The 24687-nt window shown below is 41.3% G+C and overlaps 1 protein-coding gene across 4 annotated transcripts in view; it reads left to right on the top strand.

Moving 5' to 3' along the window:
• LOC138937718 (uncharacterized) overlaps positions 1 to 24687 on the top strand; it is a 120822-nt gene that overhangs the window by 20922 nt on the left and 75213 nt on the right. For all 4 annotated transcript variants that reach the window (XM_070304250.1, XM_070304251.1, XM_070304252.1 and 1 more), the window contains exon 2: positions 5378 to 5410. In XM_070304250.1, the coding sequence (XP_070160351.1) occupies positions 5378 to 5410 (33 nt within the window). The remainder of the gene's footprint in view (positions 1 to 5377; positions 5411 to 24687) is intronic.

Raw genomic sequence — 24687 nt, forward strand, 5'->3', positions numbered from 1 at the left:
GCGAAACAATTCTCGTGGTTCTCTCTCTCTCTCTCTCTCTCTCTCTCTCTCTCTCTCTCTCTCTCTCTCTCTCTCTCTCGAGCGCGTGAACATCTCCAAGTATACGCAAGCGTGCGATGATCGATATTTCGTATCGATACTCCGGCACATGGATACTTCTCTGTTCCTTTAACGGTACCGAATTTGGGCTCTCACGCCTTTCACGGCCTAGTTTAGCGAGAAACGTGAGTTCATTATAATATAGAATAGAAATCAACTGTTATTTTCATTCGTCCCGTGTTTATATCTCATCTCGCCTATCCTTTTTATTATTTTCATTTTGTAATTTAATATAAATTGTATAATAGAAACAATAATTATATTTATTAATTATTATTATACTGTATAATAGAAACAATATTTTTAATTTCTCGTTTATGCGCGGACAAATCTTTTGCTAATATTAATATTAATTAACAAAAAAAATATAAATAATTTTAAGATACTTCGCAACATTTTTTTTTTTTTTTTTTTGATAGATATTAAAGTACTTTTTCTATTTAGAATAATATATAATTCACACGTAGCGAATCCGCGCGTTTTCGAGGTATGAGAGACTGTCCTGTTGTAACTCGCCACTCGTCGAATAATGCAAGTAATCGGTTAATCGATCGATGGGCGCATGATACGCCATGAGAAGCGGAATTCGCGCCGGGCGGACGAGATCGTTACATTGTTTCTGCTATTTCGTGTGCGAGCGGGAGGGAGAGGGAAGAGGAGAGTCGAATGACGTGTTACAAAGGTAGTTAGCGGAAGAGGTCCTCAGGGCTACATACATACATACATACATTCAAGCCTATTGGTATTTCTCTCTCTCTCTCTCTCTCTCTCTCTCTCTCTCTCACGATGGGAAGAAAAAAAAAGGACAGACGTTGATGGTACAAACGCACCCGCGGTGATGATTAACAGCCGAGCCCGACTCATATCTCCGGGACCCGACCAGCGAGGGTAATCGATTAATACGCGATATCAAGCCCGCGCGTCTCTCTCTCTCGCAGCCATTGTTTGTTGTTAATTACGCTGATATATCTAATCGACTAGCGAGAATCGGGCACGGTTATGATTCGGCGATTTGACCGGTCGCGAGATGATGCGGACCTCGCTGTCGAGATGTAAATGTTTCTTTAATGCAGATATCTGCAGCGCTGTACCGGTCGACGTCTAGAGAGATACGGCGGCATTGTTTGGTAACATTATAATGTTGCACCGCTCTGTTTATCTGCGGCGGGCATCTCTCGGGGATCCGGCATTCTAATTAATACAAGTCGACGCGTTACGGCGACCGGTTTCATTACAGACACGGTATATGAAGCGAGAATCGATATTATGACATTTATACGCGAGAGCGTATATTTTGCGTCGATATAACGCGCACGAATTTAATCAGACAGTCTGTCAAATATCTTTCAAATTAATTTGCAACATTGTAATTACCTATGAAATTTTCGATCGAATTCTATTCGCGCGAATGTGAATGTTCTAAAAATTACATTTAAATGACACAACAAATACATAAGCACATTCCTAATAAAAATCTCACCGATGATATATATTAATACAACAAAAATTTTAACCAGCATATTTTTTTTAACAAGAAAATATAAATTTTTGAACTGCGTTCTTACGATTTTATTTAAAACAAAAAATTCCGCAGAAATTTTTCGCAGAACATAGAATCAATTTTTCATATAAATAACGAATTTATTTCGCGCCTAATTAGATGTACAATATATAGTCATGTATTGTGTGTGTGACGCTTGTATCAAAATAATATTTATATTCATTGAATGAAAATATTTGGCGAAGAGATACACACACAGAAGTCAGTCGATATGTACAGGTATGTCAGTGAGTATTTGTAGCTACATGAATACATACTGCTAGCAAACTCGGTTTTAATCAGTATTACTGAAATAGTCTTGGTGAAAATATTATTAAAATGTCAAAATACATTTTTGCATGTAGATTTCTTGGTAAGTAAATTCATCCGTTGTGTCCGCATATGTGTACGCGCGATGTGTCGTTCATCTGATTATTACGTCATCGATGATTTCTAAATATGGAAATGTCTTTACCACGCGTACACGCTAAAAAAAAAGCGCAGAATAATCTACAATTAAAAATTTACATTTACATTGTCTTGTATGGTGATGTAACGCCGTACATACAGACATATTGTATATATATTGTATGTAATATTTTATAAGATGCTATAAAAAAAAAAAATTCTGGTTTTGATCGTATTTTTATAAAGTACAAGTTTCTTTCGCCGCGAACGTCCACTTCACCTCCCATCTATTAGGCCGAGGTTAACTGTTATAAATCGCCAGTTAATTGCACGCACCCGCTCGCAAGAATAGAGCCGTGTTCCCCGCCGATGCGTGGCCGAGGCCCCGAGTGTCGCGTTAATTACCAAGCGTTAGGCAGGCTCCTCCCTCCCGGCGTATAGATAGATGGATTACTTAACACTTGTCACGCCTCGCTAATTAACATTCAGTCATCTCCCTCTCGGAAGTGTTGCCCCTGCCCCGCCGATGACGATGACGACGCGACAGGTGGAAAGTCGTTTAATATTTATCGACCATCGCTCCCGACCCCGTTGGTATCTTCGGGGCCCGCACGCACTGGCAGGCAACCGGTCCCCGGATCGTCGCTCAATCAGAATTCATGTTGGCGCGCGATGCTTCACGGAAAATATTAGAATACGAGACGTCGCGCGGTCGCCGATTAGTGACGGATAAACGGACGGGTATTCTTCTTCTTTTTTTTCTTCTTTTTTTTGTCCGCGACTGTCAACGTCTCGCGGGATATCGGATGGGCCTCGCCGGAATTCCAGATGCAGAACGTTTCGTTCGATCGAATGTAATCTGCGCGTTCGATCGCATAAACGGGTGTCGTCGAACATATTGTCGAACGCAGGCAGGCGTTCATATGGTAACTAATATAACTTAACACGTTCACTGCGCCGTGACATCGCTTAGCTAATTCTAGCATTGACGAAGATTCCTGGAAGAATATCGCGAAAAATATTTATTGCTGTTTATCTAGATGAGAAACCCGCCAGCTCTCGATGCAAATGAGATAAATAAAGCGCGGGTTATTTTGGCAAATGTGCGATTCGTGTAAATGAAATATTTGTCGTATAACTGCCAAAGACGTTGATTAGAGTGAAAATAATAATCGCCAATGCTCACCTTGGAACAATCTATCCGTTTAACCGACAAGTTCTTTTAATTACAGTTTTGATACGTCAACCCACTTTCAATAATTATCGGCAATAATTATTTTTTTGTCTAAAAAAATTAATTTAAAAATTAATTAAAAAAAATAATATTTTACATTTATAATATCACAATATAATATGATAATTTCTATCTTTTTGTAATATATGAAATCATGCAAAACGACATATATATGTATATATGAATGAGTCATATATATCCGTAGAATAATGATAGTTCTGTCAAAATGGTCATACATTACTGAATTCACTAATGGCGGAGTTGAGGAGTTAATTAACAAACTTAAGCAACATTTGATACGGTCAATGCTTGAATAGTTGACAGCCTGAGAAGACCGTGTCCCATTGGCGCTAATGCCGAGGCTAATGACTGTAGAAGTCGATGTCATAATTGAGAGAAAAAAAGATAATGCTGGTATCCTGTTTGAAGAACGCGACATCAGAAGAAACGATTATGACATAATTACGCAAATACGTCGTCTCATTTCACGCTTTATTCATTCAGCTTATGTTTTGCTTCGGCCTGAAAGAAAAAAGAAAAAAAGAAAATTGATGATATCATGTTTATAATTTTCTAATCAAATAAATTTAATGGTGATAGAGAATCAGCTGATCCGATGTACATCGTCTACTAATAATAACGTAATAATAATAATAAAAAAAAAAGAAATTTGTATGTGATAAAACTAAAAAGGTCGAGTCGCTTGAAATGTCAGTTGACTTTACACAATAATTATGGGTTCTCGCGTCATCGATGGCCGTTCGATCGCAGTATATATGTACGTTACTGCGCCGCGACATCTAATGAGGCTATTAACACGCTCCGCGCCGCCGAGGAAACTTGGACGATCGAGCGTTTATGACAGTCGATGACCTACCTACCCCTACCTACCTACCCGCTTCCATTAGAGCCGCGTACGAGCGCGGTTGAGTGAGACATTTGCCGTTTCCCGCCGAGTCGATCTTTCTCTCTCTTTCTCTCGTCTTTAGCAGATGTCGTCGAAGAAGGTACCATTTAAAACTTCCTCGCTTTTACGCTTTACCGCGCGCAACGACGCGTGCCTTCGGGCCCGATCCTGAGACACGACGACGCTATTAGTCGGCCCGACGGCATTAGCGAGCATCTCCGGCGTTACGTAAGGTTCCCCGTTACGGGGACTCGGCCGCCGATTATAAACGACTTACTCTCTCGCGGTTGGTTAAAAATCACTTACGACGATCGGCTTCTTTATTGCGCCGCAACGGCATTTGCGGTCGGATAAATTATCGCGGAAAATTTTCTCTGAACATATGCAAATTACATCAATCTGAGGCGGGAGGGGGAAGGGAGAGAAAAACAGGCAGTACGACGGCGATTGCGTCGTATAAGGTTGCGTCGATTATATCGCGTATATTTATGTGAACCACAGTCGCGCTGTGCAATCGTCGCGGATGAACGAGCATATCGATGTGTAATGTCAACCTGTGTCATTGAGCGGATGAGAATTAAAAATCAACGGCAAAATTATCCGCCGATGGCTTCCTCTAAGCGACACGACGCGTGTAATTTAATACACATTGTTTCCTCCCATGTGAATTCACTCGTATAACTGTCGATATGCATTCAACCTTGCCGGTTAATTCTCTCGAAATGAGATAGAGTTAGTTATTACTATCGCCGGTAATTGTTTGAAGTTATGTCGACAATTGGAAATCATAATGATGATTCCGCGTGTATCATGTCTCGTAATAGATCATCGAGTTTACGTCTATCACGCAACTGTTACTACTGTAGAATAAAACGGAAAATATTTTTTTCCATCACTTGGTGTGTAATTTAAATGTTTTATTTTGGAAAGTTTCCTTTTTATAATAGCTCATAAATATTGTGTATGATATTATCATTTATCAAATTTAATTAATAATCGTGAAACGCATGCGCTCTCTCTCTCTCTCTCTCTCTCTCTCTCTCTCTCTCTCTTTATGAGAATACTACGCGATGCTCCATTTAAATCGCAGCGAAAGATCCAAAGGGCCGGCTCTAGTATCGCGTACGAATAATTAATCGTCCCACTTATGGTCACAGTGTTGATCGAATGCGAATGTTTTCTGTTGCAGACTCGTGCGAACCCGTTGCGGAGCGACCTTACGGTGAGTGACTCACGATCTCAATTTCCTAGATATTACGAGACCGTACTTACGCCACTATAAAAATCGTCGCGGAACCTTCTATTCAGTATCATCCGTGAAAAAAATTACCCTCTCCTATTACGCAGTCTATGTGCTTCTCGAATCGCGTTGACTCCGACTCGCCGTCGACCACTCGTGCAATTCCCTTCCATTCAGGTGCCTCTCATTCGCCGTTGATTTCATACGGCATTGCGAAAGGCGATATAACGCCGTTGGATGCCCGTTCTCTCTCTCTCTCTCTCTCTCTCTCTCTCTCTCTCTCTCTCTCTCTCTTTCTCTCTTCCTCTCTTTTTGTTTCTTTTACAGCGTGCACCGGCTCGATCGCGCGTCTATGCAAACGCGTAAATTAGATTGAATTCCCGGAACAATTACTTCGAACAGAAAGTACCCGATTGGTAGTCGACTAGTTTTATATCGCAAGTATATAGCAGATTTTCGGGCAAAAAACGGCACGAGTATTTTTAATTGTATTAATAGGCTACGAGTCGGTATTTCACAAATACCGGTTGATTTTTCTTGTGTGTAGCGTATAATAAGTTTTTTCACACATAAGAGCAATTTCTTTTTTACAACGTCATTTCCATTAGCGGATGAAATTTTTTTTTTTTTTTTACTTTTGCGACGGTTTAATTTTTGGTTCTGTCGAAGACACGTTTTGTTTTTTTCTCTCTCTTTTGATATGTTCGTTCGTCGACACTTACTCGAGTTCAATTACGGCGAATCCGACAAGTGAATCCGAGGATGGTTGAAGAGACGTTTCGAAAAGCCGTCCATCTCTGGGCGTGATATCAAGTCGGGGGGATTGTTAGAAGGACATAAAAAGTCGCGTTGCATCCGGTCGTGTCTCCTCTATGCCAGAAGTCATAAAATTCAGCGTTATGCGATTCGGGGCCTGTGTTTTGTCCCCCTTTCGAGATTATGATTATCCCAGCAGTGGCGGCACAGCCACCGTGGCTAATATCACGCAATAAGCACGCCGGAGCCCAAGAAAGCAACGGTCTATCTTTCTCTCTCTCTCCCTCCTTCTCTCTTTGCCGCTCGGTCTCTACCTTTGGCTTCGTTCGTCTTTGTCCTTCGTAACCTTCTCTTCTTCTTTGCTTTCCTCCTCTGGTACATAATATGTGCCACCAAACCTGATGGTGTAAACGGTCATCCAGTAGAAACACGTGGATGGTCCAGGACGGAGGAAGAGAAGGCCATCAAACGGACCGCGCAGCCCTGCGGAGGGCATTCTAACTTTCCTGAAGCGATTCCATCTTCACGGTCTATCGTACGTTTGAGAGTCGCAGTAGTCGACTAGTTGTTGCGTTGCTAATGGTACCGGCATGCCCTCACAGGTCTCTTTAATTCGTTTATATTCCACAAGGCAGAATATTTTACGATAACTAAAAAATTTTATTTTTCTATTTTTAATATATTTTTTAAATAATAGGGATTTTATTTTCGTCTAAAATTAAGACTCACTCATGTCAGTAGGAGACTTTTGTGCAAGCATGCGCTTTGAAGGACTCTTGTAGCACGCTTTTCGACGGATTGGGTCGAGGTAGTCGTGATTTTTGGGGGTTGTCGAATCAACAGGTCCCGGTTATGAGAGTGTAAAGCGTTTTGAATCTGACCCCTCGTGAGAGGGGCATGGATCCTCGGGCGCGAATCTCGATGTATGTAGGAGGAAAAAAAAAAAGGGCGAATCTCGTCCGTGGGGGGTCGTGTCAGGCGGCTCCTCTCCTGATCGGTGAAATCGCGCGCGTGTGCTATGCGCGCAAGTATGTATTAAACGTTGCGGGGGTGGTCCGGCTACCCCAGGCTACCGGGGATGGCTGACAGCCGATTAGGACAAGGAGGGAGGGAGGCCCCCACGGAAAACTTAAAATAACATCGCTCGATCATCCGGGTGTCTTCACAGACAGCCGACGACGCCGTGCTCCGTCATTCAAACGCTTACCATCCCTAGCATCACCTTGTTGCTATTCTACCCTAGTCCTCGTTGATTGTCAGCGAGTATTTTATATCGCGAATAAAACTGTCCTCAAAAATATGTTGAATTAATTGATTCGTACTCTTATACATAACGCACATATTATATATTAATTGTTATATTAAAACGCGTTTTTTATTAAAAAAGATTATATATATAAAAGGAAATTAAGTTATATCTGCGATCATTTTAAGACTGATGTAAAACATTATTCATAAATTTTGTAATAAATCATAGCATTTGTTTTGCACGACTTTTGTTAACGAAATTAAACAAATATATATTTGGAATATTTTATAAAAAAATAATCTTATATATCTTTTCTTTTTGCATTAAAATATATATATATATATATATATATATATAGTTGCTATAAGTTTACTTTTTTTTTTAATTATTCGTAGGTGATAGATTTCAACATTATTTAAAGACGAAGAAATTAGATGGCGAGAAAAAGAGATATTGTTAAAAGATTCTAGAATTGTTTTTGATATCGGGCAGGAAAATTTATCAACCAGTCAGAGGTTGAGCACCTCTTCGATGCTCATTACAGAGTGTCCCGCCCCCGGCGGCGGATAATCAGGGTGTGCGGGGGAGTGAGGGGGGCGGGGGCGATGGATGACCTCGCCCGGGGCCTTTACTCTCCTCTTCTTCGCCTCTCTATATACTCTCGTCTCTCTTCCTCCTGTTGGTATCTGCGAGTCTTTTTCTCTCGACGCTTTCGTCTACCAACTACCTGCGAAGGTGACGGAGCAGCAGCTTCGAGTTCGCTTTACGAATCGCGACCTCGCCGGTACTTTGCATTCGGTGTGCATCGCTATCATCTATCCTTCGTCGTTTCTCTTCGAAATTAAAAGAATTTCTATTTATATATACAGCAGTGTCATTTTATGTAATGTCTTGCATTAGTATTTTTCTAGTATCTAGAGTAAAGTAATGGAAATATTTATATAAGTTTCATATTTAATACTAACATACATATACATCTTTTGAAAAACTACCAAAAAATATTATATTAAAAATATTACTCTATTTTATATTATACTCTAGTTTATATTTTTATATCATAAACATCGAGATTCGTTATTAGGGGGAATAATTTTTAAAATATTATATCTTTATCGCGCGTCAGAGCAGCCGCTTCTCGAGTGCCTCAATATTTTTGAAATGGGAAAGATTAATCTATAACGTGAGAAAAAGAAAGAGGGAGAGCCATGGGCTATTTGGCTGCGAATAATAATGATTATGAACAGATTATGGATCTTGAGCAGAAAATGGCGTTGTTGAATATCGGCGAGGGTGGAAAGTGAAGTTTTTTTATTCGCGACAGCGAATCGTGCAGTTGCCTCGCTTCCTTTTTCATGGTTCATTATCTATGCAGAATTTGGTAAGGAGAAATGCGGAGCAGATGTGGGGTAAAAAGAGGGAGGAAAGGTCCAGGGTCAGGATTCACGAAGAATTGAGAGAGTTTCAGGACACGCCGCTGAATAATTGGAATACAAACAGGGGAATCGGCCCGTGGATTCTCAACCTGTGGATCCACAGTGGATCCTCGGAGAGAGAATTTAAAGATCAAGAGACCGGATAATTCGACGCTTGTAAAAACTAGCATCGAACGGAAGTCTTTCGAGCTCGATCTAATTTGCAAAGAGCGCGCGGATCCTTTAGGCGGAGAATCCGTTACGGTTCTCGCGTATATAAGATTCAAAGAAATCTCTTCCGCGAACAGTAATTCCACGCATGGAGCACCGGTAGAGCCACCACTCGCCTTTCTCAAAAACTGTATGCACGTTTCACGAGAGCGTTTCCGAGAAATTTTACATAACCGCCCGTCGTTGCCTATTCACAGTACATGTCGTCGTTCAGGACGAGAAATATACACTTTTTTTGCCGTTACGTATCGGAATGCGACTGTACTAGGATAATGCTCGATCGCCTGTTTATCCCGTTACGATTCTTTCTTTCCTCCGCGAACGCATACCGGTCTATCGTTCGATGGGCAAGAAAACGTTGATGTCACTCTAGACAGTCTTAGAGGCCCTCTGCGCGTCCTTTTTCCCTCTCTAAGATGGTCAAGAAAGTTCAACGAGTCGGAGAGCTAACGTGTGTAATCGAGTCCCGTTTCAGGATTGACGAGATTCATCGCGAGTGCAGATTTTAATGTCCGAAACGAAGATATGACTTCAAGTATTAATTAATGTCATATTTTATTCGGAAAATATGGCCAAAAAAATAGAATTCAGTCGATTTTATTGCGTTTTATATTCTCGCACAGATATGTAAAGTTGAAAACTGTGCGGTAAAATATACTTTAAAATGAGAGCTCGTTGGTAATTTCCGTAATTATCCCCTCTCTTATTCGTGCGAATTTGCATACGTGACCGCAGCCAGACACGCGACTCATCGCGTTATTCAATCTCGGCGTGTAGGAATGTGAGAGTTTCCGGAATCTGTTAACGAGCGAATATGAGAAACGGCGTCGCCGTTCGTTTTATCCGACCCATCTCTTCTACGGTCGATGTCCATTCACCTTCGTCACCTCACGTCAGGAAACGCGTCGTGACGTAGTACGGGGGCTGCACCCGGCACCTGCGGACAATGTTGGGTCCGTCGTCACTTTGCCGCGAAAACGGTGGCGCCATTCAGGCACTCTCCGGACCCCCATTAAAGAGTCCAGACGGTATCCGTGTCCCTTCTGAAAAAAAGACAGAAGGGACACGAGAAGAGGATGATTCGACAGCCGCGGTAGTTCCCGCCACAATAATTTTCTATGTTCTACGCAAATTCGTAGATTGCCGTCCCTTTTGGAAACAGATCTGAGAACACAGATGAAAGCACATTTGCGTCGATTATTTTCCCGTTGAGAGAGAGAGAGAGAGAGAGAGAGAGAGAGAGAGAGAGAGAGAAAGAGAAAAAAGATGATAGGAAAGACGATTTACTTCCTTCGAGTATTGCCGATGAAATTGCACCTCGTTTCATCCGAACGATTCATGAACAAGCATGCCGTTCGATAAGCGAAGCTTTATCGCGCAAAATTGAGAGTGACGATAAAATTTCAGCTCGTGCAATCGTAAATAGATCACACACATATATCTTTTCCGAGTGTACGAAGATCTTTGACTAAAACCTTGCAAAAAATATATTTTTCCCCCCTTTCTATTTAAATCGCTAATACTTGATTTAAATAATAGCTACATCTCTCTTTAATACTAAATAATTTAAACAGAGCATTTTTACTGTTATCTTTTCCGGTTATTATCAGCCATCTCTCTCGTTCGTCAACGATATTGTGCCGCGTTGGAAAGAAGGTGATTAAACAGTGAATTTAATTCGGTTCCGCGCGAGATTGATCTAACCCTTGACTATATCGAGGAATCGTCGATCCATTATTCTCCTCGTTCGATTCTCGATCGCGTCCGTCCGTGGTCCGAAGGCATATCGAATCCGGGGATTCATGAATGAACTATGCGAAGGATGGTCCGACGGAAGCACTATTATTTAGCATAGCCACTTTTTCTCGGGTCGTCGTTCCTTCCCCTCGCGGCGGCGGCGGCGGCGGCGGCGGCGGCGGCGTTGTATGTCTTTGTATCGAGGCGAGCGATGACGCTGCAAAGAGCAAACCGCGTTCCGACTCCCAGTGGATCTGGAGCAGGTTCGTTTCTTCTCTGCAAGAACCCTCGAACGTAACTAATGGATGCCACTTTCGCCTCGCTAGGACACTTTATTACCGTAATTCGACTTCTATTAGCGCGCCGACTGAAATCGTTCGACGTTTGTGTCGATGGGACTTTGCTCATCGAGTATATACATATTGTATATTTTGAAATGTGCTCGACACTGCATTAAATTCGTGCTTCGATTTATGCATTATGTTATTTACATAGTCATAATCAGCGATGTTGTATGTGTAGAAATTTCTCTTGCGCGGAAATATTTAAATCATATATATATCGCATTTTTTTCTACAAAGAATTTAGGCTTTTTTAATAAAATGATTAAATTCATGAAAAGCCCGCAATACACAACGTGTGTTTCTTCTCAATAATCTTATATTTCGCATTGAAAATATTTTAGGGGAATTTCGAGTTCTCTCTCTCTCTCTCTCTTTTTTTTTGTATTCGAAGTACTTTTTCACGGTACAGGTGCCTCGAAAGCGAGCCACAAGAGAATCACTCTCGCTCGTAGCTCTTGTGCGCGGCGAGTCTAATCGCGGCCCGATAAAAGACTAAGTCGCATAAGGGAGCGTCGTAGAGCTGCCCAGAAGCAATCAAGCGAACAATGACACCGACACTGGAGGTAACTTCACGCGTCGCGTCGACTCGCAACGCGATGGATATTGTGCGTAGGATTAGCTTCCGGCCCGCACTCCGTAGCCTCTCTCCGTTTCTCTCTTCTCTCTTTGTGGGACCAGATGGGTGCGGTCGAGAGACGCGAAAGATGGGGAAATCGACAAGGGATCCCGCGCGAACGCGAGAGTCGTTACGAATCTCTTCAATGCACACGGCGGCGGACTCGTTGCATCGGAAAGTTTCGCGACGCAAGGCTGTGTTTCGCCGCGTTACCGCGTCGGATGACCGTGTTTACAACTTGCTGGAAACGCCGTAAAAAAAGCGCGACTTAGCGGCGACGAGCCCTCCTCTGACGTGAGAACATTCGTAAGGGCCCCGTAGTGACTCCCCCCTTGTCCCCGTTCTTATTCGCACCCTCTCTCCGCCCGATCCTTTCTCTTTTTACGCGCTCGTCACACCCGACGCCTTATTAAATCCGCGACAAAAAGCTCGACGCACCACCACAGAGTCGAGAATGGGCCCTCAACTGATTCTCCCGTCGAGCTCCTCCGCGCGATCTCCTTCCTCGCCCTCCTTCTCAACCTCCTTCATCCCTCTCGCACATTTTTTTTGCCCGATGTCTTCGCTCGTTCTCCCTCGACTACGGTGGTTTTTTGCCACGATCATACGACGCGGCGAAAACGATGTGTCTTCCTGTGGTCAAGCACGAACGGCTAAGCTCGCTCGCAAATTTCCGTTAATCGACTTCTTCCATGACTTACGAATGCAAAGTAATATATCTAGACGTTTTCGTATATATATATATATATATATATTTCAATTTCGACGAATATAAAAAAAAAATAAGTTATTTCGCGATACTCGCGATACATTGAACGGGAATATCCTCATCGAGCTGTATTATTCGCAGTTAGCGCAAGGTGGAGTTCATGAACATAAATTATGACGCGAACGGGGCTTTTAAAGCGGTCGGTCGGCGCCGCGCCGCGCCGCGCCGCGCCGCGCCGTCGCGGTATCGCCGACGTGTTGCGGTTTTCGGACGATCCGTTCCCGAACCGCAGAACGGCCGATTACCGGGCTCGGTCATCCGGCAAACGACTATTAATGATATTTCGTGTCGGATCTGCATGCTCCGACCTCGGCAAAGGGAGCCGACCGTGCCCGAACTTTCCGTGCATTACCGGTGAGATTTTTACGCGTGTTCCGCGTGTCCGAGCGGCAATGGCGGGATTGTATGGTGGAATAGAGGGAGGAAGGAGAACGAAAGGGGGCCCCGGCAGTTCGCGAGGGATCCACGTTTCAATATAATGCGATAATAACGCAATAGAGAGAGGATCGAATCGAGATACCGCGAGCACGGGACCTCCTCGTTTTTCTCCTCCCGCGGTGCGCGTGTTCTCTCCTTCCGCAGAAGGTATATATCGGCTCCACCTCCGCGCGGAGATGCAGAACATCCACCGATCTGCCCGCTATTTATCGAGGCAGAGATTCTCAATGTTATTCGAGGCAACGTTGCTCCTTGTCCCAATACATTTATATATATATAGATCGTACATTTGCGGACTAATTATATTTATAGTATTAATTATTTTAAGCTGAAAAACGAAGAATGAAACGAATCTACGATATCTTTGATATATTTTTAAGAAATTATTTTTATATATACAAAAAACAAAAATTATATGAACTGCGTTTTTATATCATCGATTAGAAAAGAATTATTATTAAATTATTAAATCATAATTAAAATCAACTTCATAATATGGTAATGCGATGCGAGTTTGCGTTATCGATTAGAGGACTCATTTGATTCGCGATGCGAGATTTACGTAGAACAAATTTTTCCGCACATTCGTCGGCGGCACTTTCTCACGGTGCAAGAGCGAGCACACTTGAGGTGTTTTTTTTTTTTCTCGTAACTTTTCCCTTGACGATTCCTTTTACTTGCTTGCCGATTAATTCGAATACTCGGGACACGCGCAATAAAGCTACGCGGCAACGAGGTGGGTGGATTGCGTAATGCAGTTTTAAATAATGATCGGACGCGATTCTCTTCGGCATGTTTGCGCGAGCGCAGGACCAGGAGACCCGGCGCAGGATTAAGAATCCCCGGCTTTAACGGCGGATCGCACGAAGGCAGATACACAAATCAGGCCATAAAGCCGATCAATTAAACGGCAGGCCGCCGATCTGCCGCGCATTATAACTGGTAATTATCCGTAATTAAATATTGGCCGCGGCCGCCCGGCCCGTTCCGACCGAGCGTTTTAAGGGGTGTGTTCGTTGGACCCTTTGCTCGTATTCGCCTTCCTCGTCCCGTTGTTCCTAATTTGTCTCTCTGCCCGATTGCCGCTTCTTTCTTCTCTTCCCTCGTCTCTCGTTTCTTCTCCGCGAAGTGCTCCTTCGCTCACCTTGCGTCGCGACGCGAGTCTGTTCCGGGTGAGAAAGATCAAGACGCCTTCCCCTTTATGATTAAAGTAAATTATAAATATATATATATTGTTTTTTTTGCAACCCAAATTAACATACTTTCTCTTCACGTAAGAAATGAAAGTTATATTTTAATTAACATATTTGTTTGTATTAATGAATATGAAACATTCGAGAGAAAATATTGTCGAGTTGGCACAGAAAGCTAATTTTCAAACGATGCTTCTTTCCCGAGATAATTTTAATAATTATTCTTGTAAGAAATAAGTATTTTTAATCGCGCATATCTCTCTCTCTCTCTCTCTCTCTGATGGTAACAAACCGTATTGAAAGACAGTGCATTCAATCCTGAGAATCGTATATTGTTACGACGTATCTATGTCAATTATATTTGCTCGTCTCTCTTTTCTTACGAGAATAATTTGTGGTTTCTGTTTCGTGCGGGGCTAGTCAGAGAGATGTATAAATAAAAGATGGCCTTCACAAGGAAACACCGCGTGCACTAGCGCCGGAAAGCAAGCGATGCTCGCGTTTCCTTAATTGCGAGACTTCTCCGAACTTGTTAAAATTACGGCGACGCTTCTCGTCAGCGGAGGAAACATAATGATAGTGCCGAATGGCGTGTCTAAAATTTATGTGGACGCAAGAAGGTGGGTGGTTGCAGCCACCGATAGGTAGATGGGTAGGTAGGTAGGTAGGTAGGCAGGCAGGCAGGCAGGCAAACCAGCATTTTGTTCGTTCTTCTCGAGGGGACTTTTGCGCCCGGGCACGAAACTATGTTCATTGATTTATTTCCCGAAGCTCTGCCGAATAGGAAATGGTTTAGCCTGTAATTAAAGGAGCGCGGAAAAAGCGCTCACACAAATGATGTACGACACAGGTCTTTCCTTCCATTGCAAAATGATCGTTCCCTTAATTAATTAGATATATCGGAAAAATATACGTTAAATTACAAGGATGCGCGTGCATCTTCGATGTTAATAATGTTAATTACGATCGCTTTTTCGCGTTGGTAGGAAAAATATTCTCTCGCAGAGGTAGAGATATAGCCAGCGCATCCCGTCGGCGTCGGCATTCCATTTCGGAGCCGAACGAAGTCTCCGTTTAGGCATCGCATGACGTTCGTCTATTTATCAAGCAGTATCATCATTCGCCTTTCCTCTACCGTGATGCCGCCCCCTACGGCGATTTAATCTAATTTGTATCGCCCTTTGTTAATCGCGGCCGCGCCGTTAATTCGTTCGGGCTCGCAAACCGAGGCCCCATCTCGCTCACCGCCCAAATAAACTACCGTACGTCCACGCTCCGTCCAGAGTCGTCATAATAAACGTAAAGGGGACAAAGGGGACACGCATCGTTCTTTTTTTTTTTCCTCCTCTCTTTCCGAAGAAGCCCGGAACGTGCGCGGCGTGATCCGAAAGGATAATGCACCGGATACCGGAGCAAGGATCGAGACGGGAGAGAAACGTCAGACGGAGGATCATTAAGCTGTCGCGATCATTTCAAAGTATTGCATAAATATGATATTTTTGTAGACCTTTTTTTATACACGTATTTGATTAAACAGGTAGGAAGAAATCTTTTGAAAAAAATTTATAATTTTATAGTAATCTATTTTATTTATTAATACACCTGTGCTGAAAACTAACGCGTTACAAGAAATGTACATACAATTCGAGACACATACTAAGCAGGATTATTTATTGTCTCGGCGTACGAGCCCTTGATTTGATTTAACAAACAGCGTTCGGTAACAAATTGATAAGCAGTTGCGGTCGGCGAAGATCAGAGGCCCGGTGCTAGTGAGAGAAAGGGGCCGAGGGGGGTGGGGGGGGGGTTGTATTTCACGAAGGTTCGGGTCAGGGCCGAACGAACGTACCGCGCGGATACAGATAGTGTGTATCTTTATACCTCTCTCTCTTTCTCTTTTTCTCTCTCGCTTTCCTTCTTTCCCTGCCTCTAGTCTTCGTGAGAGGGCACCATTAGCATAGGGGGACCCCCCACGGCGAGTTCAGGGCCCGCTGAGCCCTTCTTACCAATACACATTATATAGGGAAGGAAAGGGGAGGGAGGCCTGATATATAAACCGACTTCATTGATTTATGAATCAAACGATTCCTTTAATTATAATACGATATTTATTCAGATGAAGAGCCGCGCGGCCACTTTCGGAGTCACGCTGCTATGATAATACGCGCTCTGCTGTATTTGCCGAGTTCTTACCTCCCACTCCCATTCATTCATTTTTTCTGATTATTCCGACCTTCCCTCTTGTAAGTCGTCCCCGCCTGTTCTTTGCTCTGTATTGCTGATAGCACGATAACTCTATAGAATAGCTATACTAGCTGAAGATATGTAAAAGCGCGGTTAGATCTGCGACATAATGCTTACAATTAAAAGCAGTTTAAATATAACAAGATAAATTGATCTTTTAACATTAGAGGTATTAATGATATCAACACTTTTTGATATCACGCACGCAAAAACTTTATCACTGTCGAAATATCGATGAAGAAATATGACGGCATCTCGCCAAGTCTTAACAAAGATCGAAGATTCGCTTTGCAATTCTGAATAAGGTATATACATACATTGGGTATCGTATGAGTGTGTGTGTGTGTGTGTGCATGGATGCAGATTTGCGATTACAATGGGTTTGTTCCTATTGTATCGGGTCACGATTAAGCCCCCTGCTGTTTTTTAGCGCCCACGTAACACCCGGAAGAAATAATTTTTTTTATACCAAATGCATAAGAATTAAAAAACATCTCTCTCTCTCTCTCTCTCTCTCCTTCTTGGACTATAAATGTATGTAGATTGGTGGAATATATCGGGAAACAAAAAGAAAAATTCAAAACGAAGGAAGCAAACGAAGATATAGAGCAAAAATTGTTAGAGGCGTGACAAATGTAGAGACGAGGATGAATCCCAATCGTGTTCCCACACGTGGAAGCCGGGCATACGATCGGTTCATCTCGGTAAAACACGTGTAGATAATTACCGGCATACTACGATATGAGCTCGCGATATTAATCACGATTAAGTTGATTCCGAGGCGTTTGGTACACGCTACACTGGATTCACTTTTGCGAGATTACATCCTTCTTGTCTCGCGGTTTCTTCTTCTCCACTCACGTAGTGCCCGACCGTTATCATTTTTCCCGTGCACATTTAGGACATGAAAATTTACATATCACTATACAAGTAATAATTCATATTAAAATATAGTAAAATACTCGATATTAATACTTATGTCATTACTTTTAGATTTGTGATAGTAATAATTAATAAATCAAAATTTAATCAAATGGCATGAAAGTTTTATCTCTCATAATTTTTATTTTATAATATTGCTTAAAGAATTATAAATTGCTTGTTATTATTAGTTTTATATTGATATTTTGTTATTAACATATTGTCTCCGTTATACAATACATATAGAGATCGTGAAAACTCGCCATGCTTTAGAAACCATCTCTTAGTCTTTTTATCACGTTTCTTACTACGACTCGTCCGGATCCCTCGCATTCTACCTTGACATATCTAAGATTTGCGCTGCCATACTTCTGTTCTCTCATATCTCGTTCTCTGCCGGGTTTTTTTCTTCCGCATCTCCGCGCGTACACGCACGCGCGTACGTACGGAGAGTTCGCGCTCGGTATAAATCAAACGCAGTCCCGTGCATTCCCTCCGCAACTGAAGATCGATAGGCATCCCGGGGTCGCGATACGAGGATGACAATGGCAGACATTTTAATCGTACCTCTCGAGAAATATATATTCCGACCTATACTTTTCCATTTCGCAATTTTGATCTCGATAATATTTGACGAAAAATTATTTATTCAATTATTATATAAAAATTCAGAGTTATATATAATCATTTTATTATAAAAGAGAAGATCTCTTTGCCAACAAAATTGTTGAATTCTAATTCAGTCGTGCTAAACGCATGTCCCGAAGATGAGTAGACGAAGGAACGAGGGATGGGCAGATACTTATATTACGTGTATAGTTACATGTGCATAATTAGAGGCAAACCGATAACGGCTCGCAACGCTTGTCAAGCAGTTAAGTGTTACCCGAGGCCGCTCAGCCAGGTGGACTAATGATCTCCTGGGGCATCCTCGGCGCATCTTTATCTCCCCCTCCCTCCTCTCTCTCTCTCTCATCCTCCCCTTCCTCTCTTTTCTCCATCTCGTCTTCTTCGTTCATTCACGAAGGTGCGGGACGCATTATCATTGCGCTCATTGTTACCACTACCCGCGATACGACTTCATCTCCCTGCCATGCGGCCGACGCTGCTACCACTCAAGCGCCTGTCAGTACCGTCTGATTACCGTGATAATCTGCAGGAACGACAACGGCTTTCGGCCGCGGATATGAAATCATTACTGCGCCGTGCAGCGCGAGATACACGCACGGCTCTCGCTGGCAATCTCGATTTCGTTGGTAATTGAACCGTGGAAATTATCCAGGAGCGCTCTATACAAATGATTGTGCATTTCCATGCATCTCTTTGGGGAGGGGAAGAGGGAGGGAAGGGAGAGGCAACTGCCTGTACACCGCGTCCGACTTTGTAAATTAGATTACCATCAACTGTTAACTGTCTACCGGTGTTATTTACGATCATTGGAGAGCAAGAGAAATGCTCGAAAATATACGTCAAAGGATTATTACAAATTATCCTTAATTCGCGTAGCCACGGATTTTTGCGAAGGAAGTCATCCGACATGTCGAAGCCGGTTAGCATTTCCTTGCGCATGAAACGAATTAGAAAACATCGCGAATATGATCTTTTCTGTTTCATTTTTAATATTCTTCAGTTGTTTATTAATGTTTCTTGATGTGCATGCCTTTTTCTTCGAGTGTCATATGACAATTAAGTGTCAAGCAGTTTGTGCTCTATCCTTTTCATCATTATGTGTCTAAGCAAATATTTTTCACTTAATCGTATTCAAAATTTATATATTTCTTAATTTTTTTCATAGCATTTGGGAAATTTTATATCAACGTACTAGTTGATTAAAAATTTATACGTGTAAAACACTACATTGTATTTTTTGTGTCGATGCAAATATTTTATTTCGTTTTGTCTTCTCATATTCGTTCCTCTTGTTTTTTTTAATCTGTCGACTCATCTTTTACGTGTGTCTATAATTTTTAATTAATTATTTATTTTGTTTATGTTATTATTATTACTTTTAACGGTATACATTATATCTATTTTATCATTATTCCTGTCATTTTTTTTTATATACAATCTAATGCTCGAAATAATATTGTTAAATTCATAAAGAACAGACTTGCAATATTTCGTTGATCAATCCGCTGTTTTCTGTAAATATTTCTAGTTTCTATATATACGTCACATGATTATTTTTACGTCCTTCGGGGAATTAACCGGACGCACGCGATACCGGTATAGTGTGTATCATACGCGGTATCATAATCCGCGTTTTGCAGTGCGTTGCAGAATCGCCGACGCAGCGTTGCGTGCGTCTCGCTTCGTTCGCCGGCTAATTTTTTTCTTCTTCGTCGCTCGCTCGCGAACCGCGTCGTGCACTTTTCGCCATCAACGCGAATACCCTAACAAGGATTCGAGACGGAGATACATCAGATAGCTTCTTCGTCAAATGAAATGTCTTTTGACTTTGGCGTCTTTTAGGAATCGATCGCTGTGTCAATCGTCCGTTCAATTTCTTTCTTTTCATTTTTCGTTTATCTTTGTCGTCCCGAATTGCTATCACGTAGTGTATTGACGAGTGTATTGTGAAGGGAAAGAGTGAATACTCTTTAAAAGATATCCATCGAATATACTCGTTTTTGTATTATTCTAATGAGGATATTAATTAAGCGCGAAAACTTCGCAATTATAATTTTTATATATAAATAGAGAAATGATAAAAGTAGGCGTTTAATATCGAGATTTCGATCGTTTGACGACGAATATCGAAAAGATATTGTATTAACGAGGATGGCTGCGGGATTCTTTGGGAACGCATATAACTCGCTGATTGATATGTTTGCGGGGCGGTTACCACGCGGTGGTTAGACGATGAAGCCACCACGCATCCATTCTTGCCCGATGATTTAAGGGCCATATATTACGGGGCTCTTGGCACCACTTGGAGTACTATTCGCGCTTCGGTACCTGTATTATTGAGACGTGCTCGTGCACAGGGGAAGAGACAGAAGGAAAGAAACAACGATAGTTTAATCTCTCTCGCGATCAAATATTTCAACAAGTCATTTCGAACATTGATACATTTTTGCTATGCTTTGTAGTATTCTTGCCGAATACCCTTTTAAAAACATTTAAATTCGCAAAATTATAACGATCTATGCAAAATAAGCTTATGGAAGATTTTTATCTCGAAAATGATGATCACAGGTTTGATACTCTTATGAGTTTTCTTCGCAAAATCGTGAAAATGTATTCAAGCTCATGGAATATGAGAAATCACTAAACTCACTAAATTGCACGCGCATGTCTCAGATTGTATAAAATCACTATTTTTATTTAAATAGGGAATAAAAATAATTATTATGTTTGTCTAAAATTATTCATCAAAAGAGATTGCAATATTAATGAGAAATAAAGTTATTTATAGTAATTTATATTATATAATATAAATATAGTACACAAATTTTAATTTACGTATTAAAATTATTATAAACATTGTTGTGTGTCTGTGTGTGTGTGTGTGAGAGAGAGAGAGAGAGAGCGAGTGAAATATAAAGATTAATGATCGCAAAGTTCTTCACGAGGAAGCAGATCTAAGGCAGCCGTGACTTTTACGATGCCGAAAGGAAGAGAGAGAGCGCATGCGGTACTTTGCAATGGTGCGTGCAACATAAACGTAAAGCACTATGTAAAGGCCTCGTATTTCCTGTCGGGGTAGCGATTTAAGTGCATTGTTAAAAAGCGGGAGCGATTTATTTGACGAAAATGAGGTCGCGTGACCGGCATTCGAAAACATTATCGCGACCATCGCGTAGTCCAATTAAGAAGGTGCTGACTCGTTTCGCGGAAACGAATAAACAGGTAATAAAGCAGCATCATCAAATTACCTCGGCAAATAAACACGGCTCGCGAGTACGCGAGCCGGCATGCAAAGTCCGGAGAGTCGTCGAACTCTGCTCTTTATCGCGGAACACCGGAAAACAATAAAACCCAGGCATCTTGCATATTACATGCAACAGCTAAACTATCGGCATCTTGTAATTATCGGCCTTGTGTATAATTATTTGATTTATCGAAGCCTTAAAATGTAACTAACAGCGGTCAGACTCATACCGGCGGGAATCATATTAAAATATTATTGGAACTTTCATATTTTATATTGCAGTTCGAGTTGCTCTTGAACAAGTTTCGTTTCTTATCGAACATATATTAGAAGTATATATTTACGTAAATATACGCACATAATTATATAAAGAATATTAAGTGTAAAGATTATTTTTCTTTTAGAATTTAACAAAATAAAAAATCTAGCCGAGTTAAAGACAAAATACCCGTCCCCTCTTTAATATTTTTTCCCATTAAATTTTATTAATCAATTATAACAAAAAAAAAAAAATATATATATATATATATATCGGTCAAATTAAATTTACTAATTAAACAGAAAACGATCTCTTTTGACGTCTTTGCAGAGATCGATAAAAAAGACTGCTTGAATGGAGTTAGTTCCCTTTACTTACATTATTACTTACATAATCGCTGATCTGGAAAATAAATTAGAAAGGAAAAAGAATCACTCTCCAAACGCATCACGAAGCCGACAAGGATAATAATCCATACAATTCCGGAGGTGATAACGATCTCGAGATCAAATCGTATTCCCGACAAATCATAAGATACATTGACGGGGAAACGATGAAGGGAGCCGCCGACGCCGTGAGGTTATTTCGAGCACAGGTATCCCTGCGGAGGCATCGACGTAAGGTCGTGACGCTCGCGAAGGTTATGACACTCGTAGGAGGACAGACGAGGTCGGGAACGTAGGCTGCTCGCTCCTGGAGGTTGATGGATGATCTTGGACGTCAAAGATACGAGGCGGCGATTGGCCGACCGTAAAGCAGGACGCGGGAAAAGCATCCGTACGGATCCTTCCTCGCGTCTTCACCCGCGATCGCATAATTCAGTCCACTTTCGCGAAACTCCCTCGAGCAGCCTTTATCGTTCGTCCCTCCTTCGAATACGAGTCAATCTTCCGGCAGTCGGCGATTTTGTTGCGCGCGATTCGATCGTTAAAAAAAAAAAAAAAAAAAAAAAAATCTTGCGCGCAGTCATGTGTGATGCACGATATTACCATCATTTATGCGCGTTTACGATCGATTTTACTAAACTTATCAAGCTTATTAGTAGGATTTTACTTTGAAACGGACACGCAAAGTCATTGGTATTCACGAGGTTTACGTGGCTTGACGTACGCTAATTAATTAATCGTCGATCTTTGTATCGACTTTGATGTATTCGCGATCTGGATGCACCGATTACGCGAATCATATAGTTATCTTCGCTTTCGAGGAGATGCGGCCCTGTGCTCTTGTAATTACGATGGATTGATGCAAAGCGCAAGTAAATTCGATCATCTTGTTAACTTGTTATCGTATTATCTTTCTCATATTCGTGTAATTATGCGGGTTTGAGGATTTTGCTTTTATGGGATATATAATTGTTACATGGGTGGTCAAAATCATTCCTGCGCAATCATCGATAATTTTACAATAAATTTCATTGAGGAATCGATCGTATGTTTTTCTTTCTTTACCGGTACAGTACGATTTCGAACGGTAAATATCATTTTTGAAGCAATAAAATTAAAGTACCAGTTAGATGTGAATCATCATCTTAATGATATATATATATATATAATGCTATTAAAATATATATCATTAAATTAATTATACAGTCTGATGGTAATTTTTATTTAAGCTTTCCTTTTTTTGACGACGTTTAATTGCGAAACTAATTTGAGCGATATGTAACAAGCGGATTTAGAAATTAGTATAATAATTATTTAATCCGTATTTTTGATAAGACACTGCAGGATTTATTATTAATTATGTGTAATGTAATTAAAATACGATATTACGTACGAAACATAATTACGACAGAATGTGAAGCTATAATAACGCAATTTCTAGGAATAACTTCTGTTATTCTTACACAATATTTTGATGTTCATTATTCAGCGTCGTATGTAGCAATTATTAGCCTGCTAATTGTATTATGAATCTAGCAGCGTTCAAATACATGCACGTTAATTGCAAATAACGTCGCGTCACAGTAAGAGAAAACATACGAAATTCCATGAGGTTGAGCGATGCACTACGATATCTTGAGCGAAAAATACATTTGTAAGTCACCGGTTAGACATCGCCTGTGGATAATTAACACCTTGACGGATTATGTATGTGACGTTTGCGCGAGCGAGGTGCACAAAAACGTTGCATAATATCGTTACGTTACAACGCGATTTTATGCCGCATGCTAATTAGAACGGGCACCGCTCATTATACAGAAAATCGCTCGCGGTGATTATATGAGAGGAAAATCCCCTCCCCCCCCTCTCTCTCTCTCTCTCTCTCTCTCTCTTTGCCTTCCATCCTAGTAAAAGTTGGGGAAGTTTCGCAAATATGCACAAAACGCAATATTTCACGCTAAGCTTGCTCAATTAATTAGCGCATTTGCATAATTAATTAATCAAAAATCTCTCTTTATTCGACACGCATTACCGGTAATGAACGTACTTCGTATAATAGTCATTGATTTCATTACGACGCGTTACAAAACACCGGGCGATATCAACGTGCGATTACCAAATCTTGGGCAACACACAATTAACTTTCCCATATTTCGCTTAAAATAATGTTGATTAGAAATATTGCGAAAAATATATATGGTATAACTTTTTATAAGCTTGACTTTTGCGTCTCGCATCGCTTTCGTCATATCGCATTATGCGATAAACGAATTTTTTTTTTTTTTTTTTTTTTTTCGAAACCTAACGCCAAATCGAAGGCACGGCAAGTTAAACGAACGGAAGTTTGCGAGGTGTTCCCGTTTCTCGGGCGTGTGATAAAATAACTAGAATAAATAGCGGACGCGAGACGGAAGGAGGAATAGGACGCAGGACGAAAGGCCGGAAAAGACGTCACGTGCGGGATTGTTGGCAGTCGTTTTCTCTGTGATCGCCTTTCCGTTTTTTTCCTCCCTTCTCTGTCGTTGCGCACAAAGTTCAGCGCGAACAAACAACTTCGGAATTCGCAGTCTGATGAAGAGATCTCGTTTGTTTAGTCCTTGTCCTCCGCCGTTCCTCTCATTCGATTACAGGCCGATATTTCCATCCGCGATGTAACATTTGAGATATCGCGCTTAACAGTTTCACTTATAAATCTGAGAACGCTCATTCATCTTTTCCGGCTATTTCTGAAAAAGATTTTTACCTTTACATTTATGCTTTTAATGCACGCGAGGTTTAATTAACTTGGATTTGGATAGAAAATTGGAAACCTATATACAACGTACCTTTC

The sequence above is a fragment of the Polyergus mexicanus genome, unplaced genomic scaffold (genome assembly GCF_030449975.1).
Source record: "Polyergus mexicanus isolate NDT 795.1 unplaced genomic scaffold, iyPolMexi1.0 SCAF_11, whole genome shotgun sequence".
NCBI lineage: Eukaryota > Metazoa > Arthropoda > Insecta > Hymenoptera > Formicidae > Polyergus > Polyergus mexicanus.